The following is an 18001-nucleotide window of genomic DNA, read 5'->3' on the forward strand; positions in this document are numbered from 1 at the left end:
GTAGTGTATTGTAGATCCTTAAAGCTTTTACTTTGTCACATCACAGCCGTCAGTGTTTGGATGGGTCCAGCACACACAAAACTTTCATCCAGGAGACCGCTGTTCATGTCCTGTATGTTAAGTTTCACTTTCATGTTACAATCAGCCGTTCGTTCGCGTCCCGTGTTCACAACGTTCAGTTTCACTTTCACTTTACAAACATAGTAGTTTTGAGCCCAACCATGTAGTTTGTAGTGATGCCAAGGGTAACTATAGTGGTTTTGATGCCAAAAATAAAGTGACGTATGTGACGATAAACGACACTGCAGAGCAACGAGAGTGAACCAAAACAGTAAAGTTGTGGTCCAGAAAACCAAAACTGCGAGCTGAAAGACACTAAAATGCTTAGTAAAGCTGAGGGGAACTTCAGAGTTGATGATCGTCTTAAGTGGATTTGACACTTTTGACTCCTCTGACATACTTACTCATGTGAACTAACTATGAACTATGAAATTATTGATTATTGCTGCTTCAAGGACTAGAGTCATCATGCACTGATACAGTTTTCTAATACAGAAAATATTACGAAAGAGAGCTTTCAACTGTCCTCAAAATGACCTGTTTGATCTGCCCACACATCTACCTTTCCATCCATCAATCCATCATCCTACAGTCCTTCCACCAGTCTTTTCACTGAACAAATCACACCAGACACACTGCAGACGACCCCCAGACTCAGTATACACACGTCTATCAGCCGCTCCGTCACAGCGAGGCGGCCCCACTGCAGTCGGAGGTGAAACAGGCACGGCAGTATGAGTGTCATGGTCGCCCCGGTCACGCTGCCTGTCAAACCCATCAGCAGGGAGAACCTGGGGACCAGCAGGGCCAGCAGGTATGATGTCATCAGCAGGGCGGTGCGGACCAGCAGGGCCGGACGAGACACGCCTCGACCTCCGTGTTTGGAGTACGATGAGACATCTGTAGGAAGATTGAACAGAGAAGTTGCTTTTGGTGGCAGTTTGTGTTAACAATGTTTGTTTATGGGTCGCTCTAGTCTGACTCATTGTTTTCCAGTTGCATCTATATAGAGGTATCATCAGCCTTGAACTTTTTTTCTTATTTACAGTATTACATCATTTTAAAGAGGGCATACGAGGACAATTTAAGTGACATTATTTACTGTAAGTATTGAGAGTTGTGTTTTAAATATAAGTTGTAGAGGACAGAGAAGCTTTAAATGACCATTGCATATTATTATTGAAATGTTCATCATTAAACGACATGACATCACTTGGCGCAAAGGTAAAGTATCGTGTTGACTTCACGACTGTTGACAGTCAATAAGTATGAAAAGTTCAGCCGTGGTGACAAAATGTGTTGACAGTGAACACATTAGTTTCCCTGATCACTCAACTCTCAGATGGAAATAAGTGGCATGTGATATTTGTTTGTTTTCTGAGTTATATGTTGTATTTTTTGACATAATTTCTGAAGTTTTATTTACTATGTTTTGCTTATTTTATCAGACTAGATTTTTGGTGCATCCTTCAAGATCAGACTTTTATTGATTAATTAATTAATTTATTGTATTAACATTGTTTTTTAGTTGTTAGGTTAACTTCTGAGATACACCAACATCCTCTTGAATGTGTTGTTGTTGTTGGTGTTACTAGTGTAGTGGCAGTACGTATTTCATGTGTTGTCTGCTGTGACCTGTCTGAATTTGTGTCTCTTTTGTTATTTGTCACTGTGGACAGCCAAACTAGATCCCCCCGCTGGGGATTAATAATGTTATCTAATCCAGTGATTCTCAAAGTGGTGTGCGTGAAAAGTTTTCTGATTCAGTCATTTAAATTATCATGATCGATTTTTCTTTCTTTACAAGTTTTCTTCATAGTTCAACAAATAATATTTATCATTTCTAAATCTACAGTAAAATAGTTCATAAATGATGTTCTAATCTAACAAATCTATAACTCTTAGGATCTGCAAATATGTTTAATACATGTCTAATATCTTTCTAACATTTCTCTTGTGTTGTTCTTTCACATAACTTACATATACAGTATGTTATGTATATATAGGGGGTCCCCGGTGTATTCTCTATCTCGTAAGGGGTCCTTGGCTGTAAAAAGATTGAGAACCTCTGATCTAATCTTCTCTATTTGAATTAACGGGACTTGTTGAGTGTCCAGTGTTTGAATATCTGGACTGAATAACACAAAGCTTTGTTCATCAACACATACAGTATATTTCCTATAACGTCCTGGTCACCTATAACCATTTATGTTTTCTCAGGAGCCATAATTTTAGTAGTTATGTGGCCTCGAGGGTGGATGTCAGCATGTAACATAAGTGGGCTAAACAAACCTTTAATAGAAAGTCAACTGTGCTCTCCTGCTCCGTTCCAACACGACCTTTCTGCAGATATTCCCACCTGGAAGTTGCCCAGTCTAACCACAGTTTACCACTGGTGACCTCTGGAGCAATTAAATGTTATGCTCAAGGCAAACTGGACAGTACGAGAGACATCAACGCTATTTTCTTTGACTATCCAGGGAACCTCCAGCCTCAGGCCTGATTCTCCAGACTTCTGCTGCTCCACAGAGTATTTAGAGTAAAGGAAACAGCAGCTACCTAAGGCCATGTGTTATCTACTGTATGTATCAGATATTGTAACGTATAAAATGTTGATCTACAGTCATGATCTTAACCATTTTACCTTAGATCTTTAATAGATGAGCCTGAAGGAACTCTCACTTCATGTATTGGGACAATATTTGGGGCAATAAAATCGACCTGTCATCTGTGATGTTCACCTCCAAGCAGACAGCTCTGCAGTATTTCAGCAGCAGAGTAGAACGGCAGAGGGTAGGACAGCAGGGCTTTGGCCAGCAGACACAGGTTGACGAGAGGTCGAAGGTCAGAGGGCAGGTTGTCTGTGATGACCTCGCTGGTCTCTGCCCCCCAGGTCAACACGGCCTAATGGAGGACGGAAACAATCAGTCAATCAATCACTCCATTTGTCCGTCCCTTCTTCCATCTCTTGATTAGACCGGCTGTTGTCAGCCAGATGTCGATGATGGACATTTGACCATCAGCAAATTATAAAATAAAACTATATTCCACTATATAGACAACACAGAGGCATCACAAACTCATACAAGCAACGCTATCAACTCAACAATTACGGGAACATTTGCTGTGTCACACTAACCAGTAAAGAAAAGAGAGTTTTCATGATGCAGGCGGCTCCATGCGTCCACCCCAGCATGGCGTTAAACTGCCCTCTGTCTTCCATGCTGCCCTCCAGAGGAGGGAGGAAGATCTGCGAGGTGTAGGAGAAGATGATGACGCCCACGGAGACGAGGAAGTCCTCCGGGTCCACGGACAGAGACAGAGTGGACCAGGACCAGCTGCTGGCTCGACTCAGACAGTACAGCATGACCAGCAGGCTGACAGAGGGTCAGAGACAAAAGATAATGCTCTATGAAAACAACATCTAAAATGAATGTAATGGTAATCCTTTCATCTATTCAACCTTTATTTAAAAAATAAATAAATAAAGTTACTTTTTTAAATGTTTGATGTTGTTTCTTATTTGTACAGGGTGGTCTAGTAAGAGCTGTTTATTAGGAAAACAATGGAAGAAATATATAAATTATAGAAAATAAAATACAAGAAATAATAGTAACTAAGTATATTTACTCAAGCACTGTACTTTACTTGAGTATTTCCATTTTCTGCTGCTTTATACTTCTACTCCACTACATCTCAGAGTGAAATATTGTACTTTTTACTGCACTACATTTATCTGACAGCTTTAGTTACTTATATTTTGTATTAATAATCTGAATCAACTAATAAATTATGATACTATATTGTAGATTAAGTCGCCCAGGAGTTAAGTATTTAAAATTTCCCACACCATAACTGGATGCAATATTAATGTGATGTTTACAGTGGTGCAGCAATAATTATAATTCAATAATATAATATATATGTTACTCTGAAATGGGCATAATAATAATTACTTTTACTTTTGATACTTTTAAGAATATTTTTATTCTAATACTTTTGTAATTTTACTTAAGTGCATTTTTTAAAGCATGACTTTTACTTGCCACCGAATATTTTTACACTGTGGTATTATTACTATTACTTTATTAAGTATACATTGTGAGTATAAAAATGTGATAGGGTAGCACATCCAAGATTTCAAAATCAAGGAGGACATAATACTAACATTACACTTGTTTAATTGGCTCACATCACAATAGACATACGACTTCTTCAGAGCGTTGAACGTTGTGTACGCAACAAATGGTTACTTTTATTTAATTATTTAACATCTGCTCCCGAGGGTGAGTCCCAATTAATCCAAGCAGCAGCAAGAGATTAAGCAAAAAAATAGATGAAATATGTTTCTCTTTGCTTAAGCTTTGAATTGTGAGGGACTAAACTGAGAAGAAATGTGTATTTGCACATGACTTAATAGCCAAAAGAAGAGACCCAGCTCCATTTACCAAGACACCTGGCATGAGAGATAAATCAAACAACCAGTAAGAGCAGAGAGTAGCAGCAGGTGGGAGCAGACAGCAGAACCAGCAGCAGCTGCAGAACGATCACAGGAGTGAGAACGAGAGCAGATTTTAAACATTATAAACACCGCCTTGTTGTCTCGATTCAACACGATTGGCGAGTTTGTCAGCCGATCAGCTGATGCACAAATTTATACTGCTCCTGATGCGTCTTCTATTCAATCACCTGATGAGTATGTGAGCCAGGGAGCACAGCAGGCTGAGAGTGGAGACTGGTCTGAGATCAGTGAGCAGCAGGCAGGGCAGCAGGAACATCAGAGACGCCAGAGAACACACTGATCGAGGAACAGCCATCACCGATAGACTGTCAGATAACAGACTGGTGGAGACGACCAGGTACAGGGTGCACGTCATCAACAGTTCAATGACCTGGAATAAAAAGAAACAAGGTGCAAAGAGATGATTACTTCATGCATATTGTGGGAAACAAACCAGTTTATCTATATTATAAATGTTGAATTATGCTAGAGTAATCTAGAAGTATTCCAGTATAAGAAAAGTTTCAAGATTCAATTTATGTGCAGACTGATTTGCAGAATAAAGTATGTGTGTGTTGGTTTCTACGTATGTGTGTGTGTTACCTGAGCGACATTAACCATCCAGCCCCCCAGTCCGGGCCAGTTGGGCCACAGTCCTTTGCAGCAGGCCTCCACAACGTCCTGGTAGCTGTGTCGCACTCTGACCTTTGACCCCGAGCCACCACTGAAAGATACAAACACCTTCTTACTAGAGCTGCAACGATTAATCGATTAGTTGTCAACTATTAAATTAATCACCAACTATTTTGTAATTGGTTTGAGTAATTTTTTAAGAAAAAAGTCAAAGTTTTCAGATTCCAGCTTCTTAACTATGAATATTTTCTGGTTTCTTTACACCTCTTTTACAGTAAACTGAATATCTTTGAGTTGTGGACAAAACAAGACATTTGAAGAAGTCATCTTGGGCTTTGGGGAACACTGATTTTTCACCATTTTATAAACCAAACAACTAATTGACTAATCAAGAAAATAATTGACAGATTAATCGACAATAAAAATAATTGTTAGTTGCAACCCTGCTTCTTACTGCGATAAATTGTGTCTGATACATATACTGTTTTCAAAGCTACAGCATGTTGTCTTTGAACTATTAAAGGGGCAGTGTGTAGCCACGTCCTACCTGCCTCCCCTTTCTGAGTGATGACACAATATGAAAGCAACGTCCCCTCATTTGCATGAATAAATGTGTAAAGAAAGAATATAATATAATAATATATAAAGAGATAAATATGTTTGGGGAAATAAATAGACTGTGAAATGCTAAGGGAAAATTATGTATAAATAAATAGATAAATAAATAAACACATAAATACATGCATTTCAAAATAAATATAAAACATGAATACATACATTTAGAAATAAGTATAAAATAAATAAAGCAAAATGCAATAATAATTAAATATATTTAAAAATTCCTAAAAATAAATATATGAATAAATAAAAGTGGAAATTAAAGAGAAGAGTAAATAAATAAGGGAATTAATACAAAGGTAAATAAATAAAAAACAAATTATAACAGAAACATCAATTTATGTCACATTTTATCAATTAATGAATACATTTATTTTTTATATTATTTTTGCTACTTTTAATGGCATTATTTATTTATCGAGTCACTTATTTATTCATTTATTTTTTATGTTGGCACGTTCCGTCCTCCATCCATCCATTTATTTTACAGCAAGCTAATGTATATTCAAAATCAAACTCAGCTCAGAACTAATCTGAATTTAATTATACTGAACCCACAAATCAATGAGGCAAAAGTAAACTCAAACCACAAATGGACCACAGTTTTGCAGAACACATTTCCTTTAGCTGCGTGGCGGCGGTGTTTTTCTGAGGCGGCTCACCACTGCTGAATGAATAGAATAACATGTTTGTGTATTTGGACTCTAAAAACTCTCCACTCTGCAGCGTTCGCACCACAATTGGGGTTAGATTCCCCCGAGGAGTCTGAATAGAAGAGAAGGAATAAATATGAGGACGACTCTGTTGTCACAAATGATAGTTGCCATCGCTGAAAATACAGAGGAGAGCAGCAGCTGCAGAAACTCTGACTTAGCCAACAATGAAAAAAACATCCCAGTACGGAGCACAGTGACAAGAGCTCTCTGGGAAGCAGAGCCAAGAGGTGCTACAGCAATGACACTAAGTTAAATAAGTTGCTTAGTCCATCTGCTATCAGTCGAATAGAAAGCCAAGTGCAGTGATGAAGTGCTTTTATGTAAATAAAGTAATGTAATCTGATTATAAATTGATGATAGAACCCATACCTTTGATCCTCTTCATAGAGACAGGCCACCAGGATCCTCCCTGTGTGGTTGCAGACCCAGGCTGACAGAACCAGCAAAACGAGACCCACGTAACCTGACTGGACCAGAGCGAAGGGTAAACCCAACACAAAGATACCCTGAGGAGAGAAGTGAGAGAAGGAAAGAAAGAATAGGTTTGTGTGGAACATAAGAAATGAGAAGAGACCATTTAAACCTTTGTATTATGCCATTTCGTCACGTTCTCCCTGTGTTTCCTGTCTCTATACTGTCATACCAACACGTTCTCATCCGAAAAACTGCATGTGATTATCATAAAGTGGGCATGTCTGTAAAGGGGAGACTCGTGGGTAACCATAGAACCCATTTTCATTCACATATCTTGAGGTCAGAGGTCAAGGGACCCCTTTGAAAATGGCCATGCCAGCTTTTCCTCACTAAAATTTAGCCCAACTTTGGAGCGTTATTTAGTCTCCTTTCCGACAAGCTAGTATGAATAGATTCCTTAGGTTTTTTAGTTTCATATGAGATCTGTAGCTTCACTCTAGCCCTAAAAGTGAACCTACTAGAGCCTCTGACAGACAGTAAAGTCAGTCAGGATCGCGGATCTCAGAGGGTTAATCGACAGATCTCTGAAGTTTCTCCACAAAGAATCACACTAAAGAACCACTTTAAATCTGGTGTTTACCAGAGATGTGCTCATGAGTTTCTCAGAAATAAGTCATTCAACATAAAAAAAAGCATAAAAAACGACTAATCGACTGAAGAAATCTTAGTCGACTAAAACCAAAACAACCGATTAGTCGACTTATCGACTGAGACGTTGCTTCAAGAAAAGAGGAAAGGAAAGAATAAGGAAGATGGTTGAAGAGGAAAGGGAAGAAAGGAGCGTTCACGGTTGGACGATGAGGAGGCGAGAGGAGAGTTTTGGCGTGATGCCCGGAGAGTTCGAGGACGCAGGAGACCAGCCGGAGCAGGAGGAAGAGGAGAGTGGAGCTTTGGCCCGTCGTCACCGAGGGAAATGACTGCCAGAGAGAGGAGAAAGGAGGAAGAGTGGAGGTGGAAGAGGAAGAAAAGAGGAGAGTAGAGGAGCGAAGGAGAAGGAAATAGAGAGAGTAAGGAGGAAGGACAGGTGCAACCTCACAGCTAGAGCAAGAGGTTGAAGGAGGAAAGAGGAAGAGGAGGACGAGGGGAGATCAGAGGAGACAACGCGTTACTTTGATGGAGAACATGGAGACACACAGACACACGTAGTAACACACACTGCGGATGCATAAACAGACACATTCTCTCTCTTTCAAGTCTCTATTTTGTAACTGGTGTCTGTTACGCATATGCTGATAGAGCTTTGATGTTCAAATGGAGCTGCTGGTGATGAAAGCAGTTTGACGCTCAAGTATCTGATCTCATCTCCCCTCTCTCTCTCTCTTTCCCTCCACGTCTCTGTCTCTCTGTGTTTTTGCCAGCTCATTGGTTTCTCTGAGCACAACCCAAAGCAGCTCCCAATCACAAACGTGTGCAATAAGGGAGGAAAAGAAACCCCCTGATTGGCTCTGAAGAAGATGTTTCAGCTTCATCCTGTCATAATCTGACACCCAGTTTATTCAGGGAAGGTTGACCTTTTTCATACCTCACACTACATACTCAATATCATCCATCGCGCAGCAAGGGTGTTGAAAAAAAAGAAGATTATTACACGTCCGCTGCTCCTGTCTGGACTTCCCAGGTGCAGGATTTCAACTGCTGCTCTTCAGGTCATACACGATGTTTTATGCAAGCACATGCGCTGAGCACAAAGAGTGATAGAGACATGTCTCTCACCACCATGAGAGGATAATGCGGAGCAGAAACAGACAGGTTTGACATTTAATTAACTGGAAGTGTCATTTTGTTAAACAAATATATAGCGCTCAAGTTTAATCAAAAGTTGTTTTATTTGTTCAAATATAAAAAAAACTCTGAAAAGGTTTTGTCTCATAATCCTTCTATAGAGAAAGTGTTAGATACTTCCTTTGTAATCATGAAAAGTGCCACACAGCATACTGAGGTCGACAATGATGATGGAAAATCTCACTTCTTTTATGGTAAAGATTATATTAGAGCTGAAATCAATCAATCAATTGATTGGTTAGTCGATCCGCAGGAATTTTTATCAGCAACTATTCTGATACCTGATTAATAATTCAGTAATTTTTTTTCAATGCAACAATGCCAAACATTCACTGTCAAATACATTCTCAAATGTGACAATTTGCTGCTTTTGTCTGATGTATAATAATATAATATGTAATTATAACTCTTGGTTGCAATTTAAAGATGTCACCTTGGGCTGTGAACTTGAGAAAGTTTTTTTTTAAACACGTTTCTAACAGAGTAAATGATTAATTAAAGGGGTACTCCAGTAATTTAGTGAAGTACTTCCATAAAGTTGAGTGACTCACAGATTTTTAAACGTATGGTCAAAATCAAAGCAACAAAGCTGAGATATCCCACTTTTAGTCCCTAGTATGAGTTAAGCCCAAGTTGATCCACATTTCCCATAATGCGACTGTCTTTCAACTACAATCTTTTATCAAAATTGCCTTCTTTAGGCCCACGTCTTTCAAACTGAGCCGAAACGCAATCTCCGGACTCGTCGGCTATCGTCTGACGATGATTTAGCTTTTTAATTCATCTCTATAAACAGATATCTGAATATAAATGCAGATATGCAATCCGGTCATAGACATCGTTTCTCAACTCCAACTCCATTTTCACGTCTCAAGGTACTAATCGGACTGTAAGCAATGACCAGCGCATGGAAGAGGAAGTATTATCCGCTCGAAATATTGGCTAACAGAGGCTAAATTGTCTTCCGACCGATAGCCGATGGGTTTTTGAGATCGAGTCAGCTACAGCAGTTCATCCTCAAAACCAACAATCTGAAGACGTCACCTTGACTCCTGGGAAATAATAATATAACATGATAATATAAATAAATATAGGAGATCATGTACCAAATAACTGGTGGAAGACGACACTAAAACTGCATAAAAGTAACTTTTTTAATGGACAACCAGCCATATTTATTCAGCTTCTCTATTTGCAGGGTCTTGGGATGTATTTGGCAGCGTGATGAACCAAATAATTTTTGACAGCAATCTCCCCAAAACAAAATGGGGACACTCTTCATTTCCCTACGGCGTGTGTTTGGGTGTGAAAAACCCATTTAGAACTTGAATTTCCAGCCCAGTTTATGGTAAAATGTCGCCGAAAAGCCGACAATCACAGGCAGTTAGATTGATATCAGTTTTTTTTCTCAGTGACAGAAACAAAATGTCCACGTCTCTAATCTGAGATGAAGACACTAAAAGAGGATCTGCCTCATTAACAGTCGGGTTGGAATTAAAACTGAGTTTCATAATATTCCCAAGTCGGGAGTCTGGAGAGCTGGAGCTGGTTTTAGCATTTTTGGCAGCAAATTTGCTCTCTAATAAAAAGTTTATTAAGCTGGCAGACAGTCGTATCAGAGTTATATTGGCATCAATAAACAAACACCGGAAAATACATATTTTCTTTTTAGCCTTGATGGGAGATAAAACTGATGTTCTTTTTTTCCATTACTAGACATCTGTTAGCCTTAACAAATAAATGGCACTGATGTTTATACATCTGATACATCCTGCGCCTCTTATCGTTACGATGTGGTCATCCGTCACCGTCTGAGGTTTTCAAGCATCCAGTGAATCATCACCATTAATGAAAAAGACTCCTTCCTGCTATGTTAGTCATCCGGTACTCACCTCATCTTCACCTGTCTGTGACCTCAACCGAGGGGATTACTGAGCAATCCATTTGGTTAGGGTTCCTGATTACAGCGTGCTGCTGCAGGTTATGAATAACCTATAAAACCAACCCAACAACCCCAAAAAGAAACCCATACTGTTTCAGCACAGTTAGAAAACAAAGCATGCTGCAGGAAAATACAGTAAAATAGGAACTATTCAAATCACAGCGTGGTTTTAGGGACAAATTAATTAAAATATAGACGAAAGCATTGACAAATCATTGATTTTAAAAGGCAATTTAAAGGACTAGTGAGTAACATTTCTGTGGGTCTATTAGTGTTTTCATTAGTGTATAATCACCTGAAACTAAGAATCATTGTGTTTCAGCCCGTTCTCATTCCACGGAGTCAAATACAGACGCTTTGTCACGGCTGTCTGTGTTCGATACCGCTGCACAAGATACCCTTTATCGCTAGTATTTGACACGCCGGGCTTTCCATTAACTACAATGTAAACCCATCCGCGGCAGCAGTAAACGCTCAGAGAAAGTGCTGTGGTGGTGACGTAGTTTAAAGAGACCGCTGTTCGTGTCCCGTGTGTTACGTTTCACTTTCACTTTACAATCAGCTGTTTGTTTTTGTCCCGTGTTCACAACATCAAGTCACACTTTTCCGAAACCACACTAAGTAGTTTTGTTGCCTAAACCTAAGCAAGTGTTTTTGTTTAATTCACAACATTAAGCACGTGTTTACTGCGAGCAAAAAGTGACGCCAAGGCGTCTGACAAAGCATCAGTATATGTGAAACTGCGGTAACGTGAGCCGCAGAGTGCAAAACCGTGGAACCACTAGCTGACTTCTGTTGCTCCTAAAGCAATGTTATTATGGTATGGATGGCCTCTGAGCGAGGTGATCGGGGTTACCACGGTTTTGCACTCGCCGGCTCACGTTACCGCAGTCTTGGAAAGAGAGGAGTAAGCGGAGGAGCACTCGATGCCGCCAAATCCTACACACTGTACCTTTAAATCAATAATATGTAATATAACACAGACATAAAATCCTGTCTTTCAGATAAATAGACTAGCATCAACAAACCAAACACATAAAATATTGTTTATCTACTAAATATCATGTGTATTTATGTACTGACAGCAGCGCTAACAGTGAATTAAAATCTGTGTGTTTACGTCTGATGCAAATTGACCTTGACTCCTGAATGAACATGTCTGCATGCATGTGTCATCATTTGTTAGTGTGTGTGTGTGTGTGTGTGTGTGTGTGTGTGTGTGTGCGTGTGTGTGTGTGTGTGCATGTGTATTGATGCCCTAATGTCATAATGTTCTTTACGGACCCAGTGACGCCGTTCAATTACACCACAGTTATTCAGTGAAAGGACACATTTACATGAGTGCAGCGGTTGAATACAGCTCAGCGTTTACAGCATAATAAGCTATTAGCATTACCGCCATGAGGACACACTGTGACCTGGAGCTTTTCTTTTTTTATAAAATGATTTGATTCACACTTTGTTTGATTATGAAGACCGGAGCGTGCCAGACAAACAAGCCTGCAAGACCACAAAGCGTTGTTTAGTAATATCAAAACACAATGGAAGCGAATTAAATAGTCTGTCTGTTTAATGCTTTTTTCTAATGTAGTGTGCAGCTCTGCACCTAAACACTTTGCATTTACATTTTACATTTTGCATTTTGCAAGAGAGAGATGGAGACATCAAGTTTTTGACAAAAAGGAGGAATGACATGCTGAAATTGAACCAACAAAATAATTAATTCCACGTTTGCAGCTGCAATAAACATGAGCTGTGTTATCGGGAACTCAAACTCAGGAGACTGATGTTCAGCAGCCGACAGTTGTGCTTCACAGGTTGATTGCTATGCAATGATTGAATAACTTTGACCGACACATAATTCACTGCCTTGGATTAGTTTTTCATGTCATCCTTCATTACATTACATTTATTTGGTGGTAGAGGTCTTAGGTGACTGATATGTGGGGTTGTGTCTTGCCAAGGAAACAGGAAAAGGGATCAAAGAGGGATGTGAAATTGCAACATGGCTGTCTGGAAAGTAGGAAAACATATTCATAAGTCCAATAAAACTGTGGTATCGAGATCAGTCTTGGTCTCGAGAACGGTCTTAAGACCACATTTTGAAGGTCTCCGTCTCTTCTCGGAAACGACCGCATCTTTACTCGGTTTTGTCTCGGTCTCAGACAAAGACCACTACTGTCTATCACTAAACTACCTGTGCATTGTCTGATTTATTTGTTAACATCATTACTGTGATTGGATATAAAACTTCCTGCTGCAAATGCAACCAATAACTTGACTCATTTCTAATTTGAAATGTTTGTTACGTTACTGTTAACGGCTGTCACCTCTACCCGACCACACACATTACAATACAGAAAATGATGTTGTGTTAGGTGGATGATAAAATATGGAAAAGGAGAGCTGAATAAAGATGGTTAAATTGATTTCAGCTCCTTAGTATATTTGTGTCTGTATTTGTTTGCTTATAGAAAACAAAGGGAAATCCCCACACGTAAACTTCACCTCACCATAAAATGCCTCATTTCTCACGGTACACTGATACACACCCACACAATACATGACAATAAAAGAGGTGAATGAAGAGTAATCTTCATTTGTTTTCTGTGCATCTTTCTTTGGGAATGTGGATCTTTCAGATTTAAATTTGAGGAGTGCCTATTGTTTGCATTTCCCACATTTTATCCTAAGTCTGTCATGCATGCAGTGTGGGACTCGCACTGGTCTTGACTCGGTCTTGCACTGCCTCGGTATTAGTCCTGACTTTGGATCTCAATCTCTCAAAGTCTTGGTCTTTTCTCGATACACTCTGGTCTTGGTCAGTACTTCGTCTCAGTTTAGGTGGTCTTGAGTACAACACTGGTTCACAGTAATCTGAATTATGTGTTATTTGGGGTTAATAAACTAAAACATGAAATTGTTTTTAAATCAAAGTATACCAAATCTATAGTATTTTCTTTCGCTTTTCTCATGTATAGAAAACATTTCTGCCCATGCACGTATGAGTGTACCTGTATAGCATTTGTGACGTTCCAGCCAGCCTCCCAGGCGGTGATGGTGAGAGGAGGTTTCAGACCTGTGGTGCCAGTACTTGGACTCTGAACTGGATTAGCCAAACTCATCCTCGCTCTCTCTTCTTCACAGAACTGAAACGTCCCTTCCACAGTTTCCTCTCCATCCTTTTTCTCCTCTCCATCCTCTGAAAGTCTCTGTTTCTGCATACTCCCTCTAAACAGCCTGTAGGATCCTTTCTTGTTACCCTGGTTCTGGTTGAAACTCGGGTTCTCCTCACTGTTGCTTCCCATCCCTTTGCCATAATGTTTGGTGTTTTTTAACCAAAAGGAGTCTACTGTGGAAACTGCTGAGGTTATGGTGATGGTTGCGGGTCCAGTGGAGATCACAGTAGCTCTGGTTTCTTTAACAGTTGGACTCTCCTGCAGTAAGGTGCTGGTGGATCCTGGGATGCTGGGATTATCTTGCTCAGTCAGAGTTCTGGTTCCTCTGGTGTCATCGGAGCTTGTGTAATTTTTGTTTGGGATGTTGTCAAAAGGCGATCTGCTGTCCTCACTGTAGGTTCTGTTGAGCTCATCACTGTGGGTCAGAATCAGCATCTCTTCGTCCTCCTGAAACAACCTGATGATCAAAAACACTTTATTACATTTTGAGTTCATGGTTTCTGTGCCCTCATCCACTTTAAAATGGCATATTTGTACTCCATTAGGAAGACCAAGTTGTGTGAGGATTTGGGCAGTTAAAAAAATAACTAAAGTTCTCAACAATATTGCCAATAAATTGTTGGAATCTAGCAGATTGAACTGAATAAAAACAACAACAGTATATCATTATATATATTATTATTATATTATATTATTATATTCAGTATATGAATGTGTATATGACTCACCTTGTTGTCCAGTCCAGGTGAAGCCTCGACGCTGCCCAGCCCCACAGAGACCCAGCAGCAGTCCAGGGCTGCCCGGAGCTCCGAGCCCAGCGGAGAGAGCCCATCTTCAGCCTCGCTGTGTGACAAGTCAGCCTCTCTGCATCTGGAGGTCTGAGGGTCTGGAGAACTTGACTGATACTGGACACATAAACATACTCATGCACAAATTATCATCTCCAAATATACACAGAAACACACTCACAATATCTGCCTGTAAAGAAACTGTACAAACACCTGAGCCACACACACACACACACTTGCATTATACACACATGCACAGATGCATGAATTGATTGACAAGTTGGTGAGCTGTAACATTATAATATAGCAGTGTTTTCAACAGTGAAGGAGTAAACAGCTACAACGGCCTTCCCAGCAGATAAGTGCACTCAGCAATGAAGTGGAGGGAAAAACTTAGTTTAATGAACTTTTTATTCTTTTTTTTGCAGAATAAAATGTCTTCACTTTTACATGCTGATATAAAATATAAACTTGCATTACATAATAGCAATGTTCTAATGAAAAACCTTCAGACTTAGGTGGTTGTGTTTGATTACCAACTGTATGTCATTATCTAACAACCTTTGCATCATCGTTGGTTATTCCAGTAATAAAAGTCAACTAGTTTCACACACTTTTTTGGAAGTTTAAGAGTTTAGTGATAAAACTTCTCTACACAAATGGATTAAATATTCACATTGTTATCCCTTATTCCATGTGATTTTATGGTCGTTTGAACCTGCTTGCCTCAGTTTTTGCCCCAGACTGTGGTGAGTTGTGCAGGGCAGCAGGAGGAGCCACTGAACAGTTGTGTTACTCGCTGGACACAACTGGACCAAAACTTCTGTCCAACTCTTCACTTCTGATTGTACTCTATACTCCATTCAGTTCTTTTCAACTCTTTTATTTCAACCTCCTATGTGCTCTTTGTCTATTGCATCCAAAGCTGTGTTTCATTTGCTTTGTTTTACCACCTGGAGCTTTTATTTCCAAAAGTTCTGCAGCACACTGATACACAGCAAAACTCTTCATGGATTCAGTGTTTTAACACCTGCCTCACATTCAGACAGTTTTACATTTTCCCATTTGTTTTTTCGAGCTGTGGAAAGTTTATCACAATAGCCTACTGCTTAAAAGTTCATTGGCTTGCAACAAAAAGTAATCTGATGACCCGCCTGATTACGCTTTTTTACATGATTTAATTAACTGTAAACAGTGGTGGAAAGTAACTAAGTACATGAACTCAAGTACTGTACTTAAGTACACTTTTTTAGGTATACTTTACTTTGAGTATTTATTATATGCTACTTTATAGTTCTACCCCATTACATTTCAAATTTTACATTCATTTGAAAGACAAAGTTTTAATGCTAGCCCAGAAAACTTTCAAGAATATTTTTTTTAACATACAAAACACAAGATCAGGTGCTTTTATCAGGTGATAAAAATGCTGCTTACAAAATAAATACAAAAATAAATAAAAATAAAATAAATAAATAAATAAAAATAACCCAATGGGTACTTTTATTGTTGATACTTTAAGTAGCCTACATGCTGGTGCTACAAAAGTAGGCCCATGCGTTTTTACTTGAGTAAAATTATGAATGACTTTTACTCGTCTATCTATCTAAATATTTTCCTTAATTAAAAAAATAAACATCTATCTATCTATCTATCTATCTATCTATCTATCTATCTATCTATCTATCTATGATTTCATATCTATGATTACATATTTCCATATATTTATATATATTTATATATGTTTATATATACATTTAAATATATATATTTATATATATAAATATTTATATATTTTTATATATTTCTATATATATATATATATATTCCATACATTTATATATTTCTATATATTTCTATATATATTTCTATATATGCATTCCATATATTCATATATATATATATTTATTTTTTTATATCATTAACATCTGGCCCAACTTTAAACCTGTAGAGGAGGAGGAGAAGAGGAGAGGAAGAGGAGGAGTAGTAGAGAGAGAGAGAGAGTTTGGTTGAACTTCTCTGAAACTTTCCTGGGTCAGTAAACGCACCACGGAGAGCTGCGCGTGAGGACTACAGCGTTCTGACACCACAAGCAGCGCGCGCGGTTCGATATCAAACTTTTCCAGACAGCACGAGATGAAACGACTCCGGCTCGTGCTCCTGACCGCGTTGCTATGGCAATGCTGCCGTGCCCAGCAGAGAGGTGAGTCCTCCCAGAGAGGGTGATAGATAGATAAGAGATTACTGATCGATACACCAATATACCTGGTAAGGAGAGAGACATTTTACCGGTGAACAACACCCAAATGAGCCCGGGTTTCAATTACCCTAACCCGGCTGCTCATTTACCCTTAAAGGTCCCCTATTATGCTCATTTTCAGGTTCATGTTTGTATTTTGTGTTTCTACTAGAACATGTTTACATGCTGTAATGTTAAAAAAAACAACTTTATTTTCCTCATACTGTCTGTCTAAATATACCTGTATTCACCCTCTGTCTGAAACGCTCCGTTTTAGTGCATTTCAACGGAATTGCAACGGAATTGCAACGGAACTGCGTTGCTAGGCATCAGTTTGGTTCCATTTTTACTTCCTGTCAGCTGATGTTATTCACATACATTGCAACAGGAAATAAACTGGGACACATTTAGAATGTTTGTGTTTAAAATCATGTAATGGAGTTAATATTTATATATTTGTGACATCACAAATGGACAGAAATCCTAACGGCTTGATTCAAACGGGCAATTTCTGAATACGGGGCTGTGTGTTTCTCCATATATTGAGCGTTTATATAGTTGAACAGTATTTATATAGCACATAAACCTGCTTTATAATATAAAAGACCTGAAAATCTCACTTTTGACAATATGAGACCTTTAATAAGCTAATCAGTCCAACGGCTAGCTAACGGTTAGTAACACCTCTGCTAGCTAGCTAGCTAGCTAAATGAAAAGTGTCATGTCTGACCACGGGAGAGACTTTTAAACGTCCTCACATCAGTGTGGTAAGCAGGATAATCTCCCAATTAATCACACTTTGTTTCTGTCACAGTTACAGGTTGTTTATTGTTAATAAAAGAGGGCAAATCAGGTGTCAAACACTTAATATTAGCTAGCTAAATGATCCTAATATTAAAACAAACACACAAGTGAGAACACATGAAAAGATGCTTGTAAGTTAGTTTTTTACATACAAAACACAAGATCAGGTGCTTTTATCAGGTGATACAAATGCTGCTTACAAAATAAAATAAAATAAAAAATAAATAAATGAACAAATGAATAAATAAAAATAACCCAATGGGTA

The 18001-nt window shown here is 38.8% G+C and overlaps 2 protein-coding genes across 10 annotated transcripts in view; one reads left to right on the forward strand and one right to left on the reverse strand.

Moving 5' to 3' along the window:
• Positions 1-270: 270 nt before the first annotated feature.
• On the reverse strand, positions 271-14737 carry LOC119477228 (vesicular inhibitory amino acid transporter-like). Its single transcript, XM_037751195.1, has 8 exons — positions 14634-14737; positions 13741-14362; positions 6898-7034; positions 5165-5285; positions 4750-4952; positions 3200-3437; positions 2802-2964; positions 271-960 (listed from the first exon to the last, which is right to left on the reverse strand). The coding sequence occupies exons 1-8, from the start codon at positions 14735-14737 to the stop codon at positions 647-649; spliced, it is 1902 nt and encodes a 633-aa protein (XP_037607123.1). The 3' UTR covers positions 271-646.
• Positions 14738-16731: 1994 nt separating this feature from the next.
• Positions 16732-18001, forward strand: part of lama2 (laminin, alpha 2) — a 222887-nt gene continuing 221617 nt past the window's right edge. For all 9 annotated transcript variants that reach the window (XM_037750093.1, XM_037750096.1, XM_037750095.1 and 6 more), the window contains exon 1: positions 16732-16896. In XM_037750093.1, the coding sequence (XP_037606021.1) occupies positions 16830-16896 (67 nt within the window). In that variant the 5' untranslated portion in view covers positions 16732-16829. The remainder of the gene's footprint in view (positions 16897-18001) is intronic.

The sequence above is a fragment of the Sebastes umbrosus genome, chromosome 18 (genome assembly GCF_015220745.1).
Source record: "Sebastes umbrosus isolate fSebUmb1 chromosome 18, fSebUmb1.pri, whole genome shotgun sequence".
In the NCBI taxonomy this organism is placed as follows: domain Eukaryota; kingdom Metazoa; phylum Chordata; class Actinopteri; order Perciformes; family Sebastidae; genus Sebastes; species Sebastes umbrosus.

Bases quoted from the DNA above. Each gene is read 5' to 3' on its own strand.
- LOC119477228 (XM_037751195.1), bottom strand. From the start codon at position 14,737: ATGGGCTCTCTCCGCTGGGCTCGGAGCTCCGGGCAGCCCTGGACTGCT. The intron at 5,286-6,897 runs GTATGGGTTCTA...TGTATCTTTCAG, and splicing joins CTCTATGAAGAGGATCAAAG to TGGTGGCTCGGGGTCAAAGG. The intron at 3,438-4,749 runs GTGATTGAATAG...ACCCTCTGTCAG, and splicing joins CTGGCTCACATACTCATCAG to CCTGCTGGTCATGCTGTACT.